General features: G+C 30.8%; 1 protein-coding gene across 1 annotated transcript in view; it reads left to right on the plus strand.

Annotated features, from left to right (window-relative positions):
• LRP1B (LDL receptor related protein 1B) overlaps positions 1 to 6,855 on the plus strand; it is a 1,708,438-nt gene that overhangs the window by 1,022,777 nt on the left and 678,806 nt on the right. Inside the window, exon 15 of the mRNA XM_011354519.1 lies at positions 1,972 to 2,094. Coding sequence (XP_011352821.1) covers positions 1,972 to 2,094 — 123 coding nt within the window. The remainder of the gene's footprint in view (positions 1 to 1,971; positions 2,095 to 6,855) is intronic.

Consider the following 6,855-nt stretch of genomic DNA (forward strand, 5'->3'; position numbering starts at 1 on the left):
TTGTCACAAATGACAGAATTTCATCTTTTCTTATGGCTGGGTAATATTCCATTGCATATATGCACCGCAGCTTTATCCAATCGTCTATCAAAGGACACCAGTTGTTTCCATGTTTTGGCCACTGTGAATAATGCTGCAATGAATATAGGGGTCCATATTATCTTTACAAATAAATGTTTTCAAATATTTCTGGGCAGATACTCAGAAAAGGGATTGCTAGGTCATATGATAAATTCTATTTTTAATTTTTTTAAGGAAACTCCATGCTGTTTTCCTAATTACTTAAATTATATATTCAATGAAATGTAAATATTAGTCATGGTATTAAATTAAAGTATATGATATTTAGCATATATTTTTCATATGAAAATATGTCAGTATATTTTCAGAACTTTCTTATTTATTACTGTTTTAAATTCATCATATTTCTCAAAATGTTTTGAATTAATTCTAATTTTATAGAATCTGAATTCTACTAAAATATTGAATAGACAGTTTAATCCTGTATATAATATGCCTAACATAGACAGAATACCAAAGAATCCTATGAAATATTGTATTTTTATTCCATGGTCATGAAATAAACATTACTATATCTGGATCTGCTTAAAAAATGTCTGCATTCACCATTGAAAAAAGCTTGAACTAATCTTAATTATCCTCTGAGTTTAGAAATTGATGCTATAGCTTGAATTATTAGCTTCCTTAGCTTTCAAGTGTATTTCTTATTTTTTATAAACATAGCAAATATAATTTACTTCTCAGAATAATGAAAAAAAAAGATTATATATTTAGGTCATTTCTTCTAATCTGTGGGCACATGATGATAATCAATGGGGATGAATTAAATATTTACTGAATATAGCAACATTTTGAGTTTTTTTTTTTTTTTAACTTAGTCTTAATAATCTCTACATAGCACATTCAACCCCTAAGGCTCACAGTATGATAACCTAGTCTGTCACTTTAGTAACAGTTTTGATACTTGTGCTTTAACTGCCAACACAATTTTAATCATTATGTTATTTTACTATATATGCTCAAGTAATTAAAAGCTCTTTATTTTAAATGTTAAGATCTTCTGATATAATCAAAATGTTATTTAACAATACAGTGACAAATATAACCATGTAAAATGACCCTGACATCTACACTGTCAGTTGGATGCTAGTGTTGTAGAGTTCTTTGTGACTGTTCTATACATATGTGACTAAGAAAACATATTTTCCTTTCTGCCCTTCCAACTTGTTGGAATAAATGGCATCAAAATGATGATTACCTAAATTTTATTTATTCTTACCTACATCTTTATAAAACATAATTCCCAGCCTCTTCAAAATTTTACCTCAGTTTTATCTGAATCCCCAAGGGTGTCTCCCATATATTCATAAATAATACCCTTATAAATTTCCCTGGGTTCCTGTTTAATTGATGTATGTGCATGCCTCATCAGTCCTCCGCTGTTTAGGTCCACTGGGAGAACACTTTTACCTTTGTGTATTGTACATTTGCTGGTACCAGCAAGCCTGCTCACTTTGAAGGCTTCACAGAGAGCCTGTGTTCCTTGGAGTCCTCAGTGCACTGGCATTCCAGTATACCCCTTGCACAAAAGGGAACAATATCTCACTCCTTTCCCCAGTGCTTGTTTGCTTTCTTTAACTTGGGATCCAAAGCTGCATTCCAAGTGCTGGTGGTCTACTTTCCAAAGAACTCAGACTTAAATACATTAGGTGTAATCTGGGAAATTATCCTAGAGAGACTAGAAGCCATTCTGTCTTCTCAGTTCTTCCTCTCTCCTGGTACCTAATTGCACACAGACCTCTATCTCCTACAATCAACATGCAAATTCCTCTCATCTCCCAGTCCATCATATATTTTCAAACATTATACCTACCTCTAACTCCTAGAAAGATGGGCTAATTTTGTATGGAATCAGAGTTCTCCGACATGTATGTTTCCTTCCTTTCGCAGGTGACAATATGTGCCGAATAAATAATGGGGGCTGCAGTACATTGTGCTTGGCCATTCCAGGAGGCCGAGTATGTGCTTGTGCCGATAATCAACTTTTAGATGAAAATGGGACAACTTGCACATGTAAGTTTCTTCTCTTGGTACACTCATTGTTTAAATGTATCTTTTTGAAAAACAAAGCAGATGAAACCAAAGGAATCAAAATCAAACTTGGAAAGAAAAAATGTATTTAAGTACTTAGGTATAATTCCTTGTAGACTACAAATAACTAACTGAATTAATTTCTAATGTAAAGATGAATAATGATAATCATGAAGTTTTACCAAGTATTCTGTCATTGCTATGTATAGTTTAGTAAAATTATATAAATAAGTATATTCCACAGAAGAAAATATTTCATGAAATTGTTAGAGAATCTCAACATCACTAGTAACTAAAACTTTGTAGTTGGTTATATAGATGACATGTTAATGCACACCATAGTCCTCAAATTACAATTAACGGCTTATTAAGCTCAGTTATCTATATTTAGTGGTGAAGAGCAAGAAAAGAGATAGAAAAGAGACTTCTAGGGAATTTCTAGACTTTATAAAAATAGTGAATGAACTGCATTGATTGACCTGGATTAAAATCACTTTATTAACTTTTTTGACTCTCTTGGTTGACTGCATCTTGTTCCAATGTGATGCTTTTGAAAATCATCCTCTCTATACATTACCATTTCTATTAAGCACAGTAACAGCAATAATGCTCTGCATATGATTAATACTATATAAATGTTTCTGAAATTATTTAATTTTGATTTGTGGTACTCATGATTCCCCAAAGAAATAGAAGTGATAGGATGTATATACATATATAGAAAGAGATTTGTTATAAGAAATTGGCTTATATGATTATGGATGCTGACAAGTCCCAAGTATGTAGTCAGCAACTGGAATCTCAGGAGTGCCAATGGTTTAAATTCAATCTGAATTCTGGTAGGCTTGAGATCCAGGAAGAGTAAATATTTCAGTTTGAGTCTAAAGGCAGGATAAAAGGCAATGACCCAGTTCAAAGCACTCAGGCAGGAAGGATTCCTCTTACTGGGAAGTAGGCCTTTTTGCTCTATCACATCTTCTACTGATTGGATGAGGACCACCCTCATTAGGAAGGACAATCTACTTTAACTTAGTCTACTGATTCAAATGTTAACCTCTTCTAGAATGCTGTCACAAACACACCTAGAATAATGTTTGACCAAATATCTGGGCCCTCTATGGCCTAGTCAGGTTGACACAAAAATTAACCATCACGAATTGTTAAATAAATATTTTATGTATTTTTTCCCCATTAGTTATAATGATTGTCTTCAGGGAGGCAAAGGGAGAAATAAGAGAAATAAAGAAAACTTCAACTTATCTGTAATGTTTTACATTTCTTGTTCTGAAGAAAAAAATGTGGATAAGATATTTCTAAAATCTGATTTAATAAGTAGAAATATTTGAGAAATATTTTTAAAAATAAAGTGAAAAATCTACTCATAATGAATCTACTATTCAGCAATAAACCACTAAAATTTTTTGATGTCGTTCTTTATAATTATATATCTCTGGAAATTATTGTTTCTTTCTACTACTACTACTAATAATAGGTAAAATTTATTGAATTCTTATACTGGATGTGGCATTTTGCAATAAATATTCATGATCCTCATTAATCCTTATAATAATCATATAAGAAAGATGCTATTACTATCTCATTTTATATTTAGAATTTAGACTCAGGATTAACAACTTTTCAAAGTTTACATAATTAGGAAGTAGAACATTTGGAATTTAGCCCCAGGTATTTTGTTTTTGGAGACTACACTTTTAATTATGTTGTACTTTATAAATTTTGGATCATACTGTAGTATATTTTATGTTGTCTTTTATTTTTACTTAACATGAGAATAAGCATCTTATCAAGTAATTACATATTTTTTGTAAACTCAATATTTAGTGGTCGATATTTACAAATTATCTCCTTTTCCTCTTTGATGTTTAGTATTATTTCTGATGCACTATTCTAGACTATTCGTGTGTTTCTTTACTGTTTATAATTCCTTCTGTTTTTTACCATACACTCTATGGTAGATTTATTACAATATTTTTAAGCATTTGGAATAATACCACGAGTTTTAAATTATATTACTATTATTTTGAGTTGCAACTATTTGAGATGAAGATTTAGCTTTCTATACTATCATCTTTATCTTCCTCGATTTCAGTCCTTATTACAATTTAGGATTTCTGACAAGAAATATTATTTCAAATCTTCAAACAGTAAGTCTCCTTATAAAAATGTTTTGACATTTATAGTTAGTTTATTGATAAATTTTACAATATTTTCTTTTAGACCTGGATCAGTGCTTTGCTAGATGTATCTCTTTGTAGTCAAACTGTTAGTTCTCCATTATTTATCTGTTAATTTTCATTGACATATAGGATAAATAGAGTATATCTTAATGTTACTTCTTTAAGAAGAGTACAAAGAATGTATACTATGGAGTTATTGTGTATTACAAGTATGTCTCCTTTGCCTTTATATGCGAATAGTAATTCTTCTGGATATTAATTATTGGCTGAACAAAATTTTTCTACAAAATTCTAGAAATATTCTTTCATTTTATTCTAGAATAATATACTTCAGAAGACAGATAAGAATTTTATCTGTTGGGACAAGGTTGTCTTTCCCATTTTTTAGTAGGATTTTTAAAGTTGCATATAAGACAATTCCTATAGAAAATGATTCTCTGAGCTATAGTTTCTTTGGGTCATCAGTTTCCCTTTCTTCGTTCTGTGGTATTATTTTACAGTTCTCATTTTGTCATTTATTTATCATCAGAAGAGATCTATCAAAACTCATAATTTGTCAATAGACAAAGATTAAGCATTGGTTTAAATAACAATCGGTTCAGTTTCATGCTAAGCTAAATTTTATCTCAATTATTAAAATGAAAAGTATGATTTATGTGCATGTTTCTTAGTTTAATTTTAATTTTAATTTTTTTAACGTTTTATTTTTTTTTATTTTCCCCTTCTCCCCCTCCTTAGTTTAATTCTTAGTTATACCATGGATTCATACAAAATTATTTTCCTGGTATAAAATGAGGTTGTTCACTATTCTAGCTGAATAACTTTAAAATTTTGAACTGATGAAGTGCACACACACACACACACACACACACACACACACACACTCACACACAATAACTTTTATAAACCTCTATCAGGTCTCATTCTGCATTTGTTCTACCCCAAGACTTCCTTTCAAGGATGGAAGGTAGTAGTGCCAAGTATCTCTGTTTTTTGTAGGCACAGACCTTATAGTCAGTAATACAGCAGTGAAGGGTCTCTTCCTACTTAGACATAGACAGCCTTATTCAATTTCTAGTGGCATAACGTTGAGAAACTTTTGATTAAATATTTAAATCTAGTCCTATTGGTTTTACAAAAAAAAAAAAAGTCAGTTTCCTTAAGGTAATGTCAATAGAATGATCAAGAGGCTGAATTCTCAGGATCTTATGAGTTTTCACTCTTCATCTTTCTTTTTATAATGGGAAGTTGGAGGGAGTGTGTATACATCAGGTACTAATATCTGGACGACTTGTTAAGCTTGGAATTTTCTAATTAGTCCTTTAATTTTAATTGCGTGAATCATAATTATCTGGATCATGGCCTCCAGATTCTATTTTCTTCATTCTTATCCCCTCTAAAAACTCATGGATTCCTTACAGGTTGACATATTTATACCTATATCAATATTTACATAGAAAATATATTGATCATTAAATATTTCTGTGCAAATAGCCCCAGTGCAGTAAAAGGGGATATGAAAGAAAATTTTTCACCTGTTCTTATTACACTAAACAATGTTAAATTAACAAATGCAGGTGAGTTCATATTTGTTGTTGAAGAATTTGTCGTTGCATTTGGCTGTTAAAAATTCTACTATTTTTAATATAGCATGTGACTTGCCCAAGTTTCTTTCAAGTGTAATGGGAAAAATCGAGATACGATTTGTAAATAATTTATTGCAAAGAACTCAAAGTGTGTTTATATAAATTATTCCACTTCCAATTCATGTAATGGTAAAAAGTTTTTTTAAGAATATGTTAGTCTTAGTTTGCAGATGACAAAATTAAAATGCAAAAGAATTATAGATAGAGTGCAGGGTTGCAGAATACAGTGCAAAACAAACATCAATGTGTCACTAACCTCTAATTAATGCTAATTCTTCTGGGATTGTGATTTAATTCAGGCTATATTATAGTTTTTTAAACTGCTCTCAAGTGGATTAACTCTGAAATATGAACTAACAAGCAAAACAAAAATATATGTTGTAGCCATTGAGATATGATTGTCTTGGTTTCAGTCATCTTCATTTAACTGATATCAAATGAACAACAAAAAGCCATTGGCAGATGGTCAGGCCAGAATTAAACACCAGTGGTTGTTTTTCATTGAACTTGTAGTATAAACCTGTTCCAGAGGAGGCATTCTCCGAACAGAAAAATATTGGCAAGTTCTATGATCGATTAAGGATGAATTTTAATGTCATGCCTGGAAGGAATCAAGAATGAGAGTAGTTTGGATTCTTTGTCCTTGTGAATTTTGTGTGTCATGGTCAAATTCTCTCAGAATTAGAAATGAGGCCAGGTGTAACACAATAACTTGAAAATTACTGCCCTGGAGAAACATATGTAAATCCAGTTGATCAATTACCAAGTGAGTTTTTTTAAATTTATCTTGACATCTTTGTGAGGAAAATCACAACATAAAAAGTTAATCAGTGAGCACATGGATAATCATGAGAAAGTAAATTGAGCTCTTTAAAAATGATAGTTAATATTTTTTTTTT

The sequence above is a fragment of the Pteropus vampyrus genome, unplaced genomic scaffold (genome assembly GCF_000151845.1).
Source record: "Pteropus vampyrus isolate Shadow unplaced genomic scaffold, Pvam_2.0 Scaffold17, whole genome shotgun sequence".
In the NCBI taxonomy this organism is placed as follows: domain Eukaryota; kingdom Metazoa; phylum Chordata; class Mammalia; order Chiroptera; family Pteropodidae; genus Pteropus; species Pteropus vampyrus.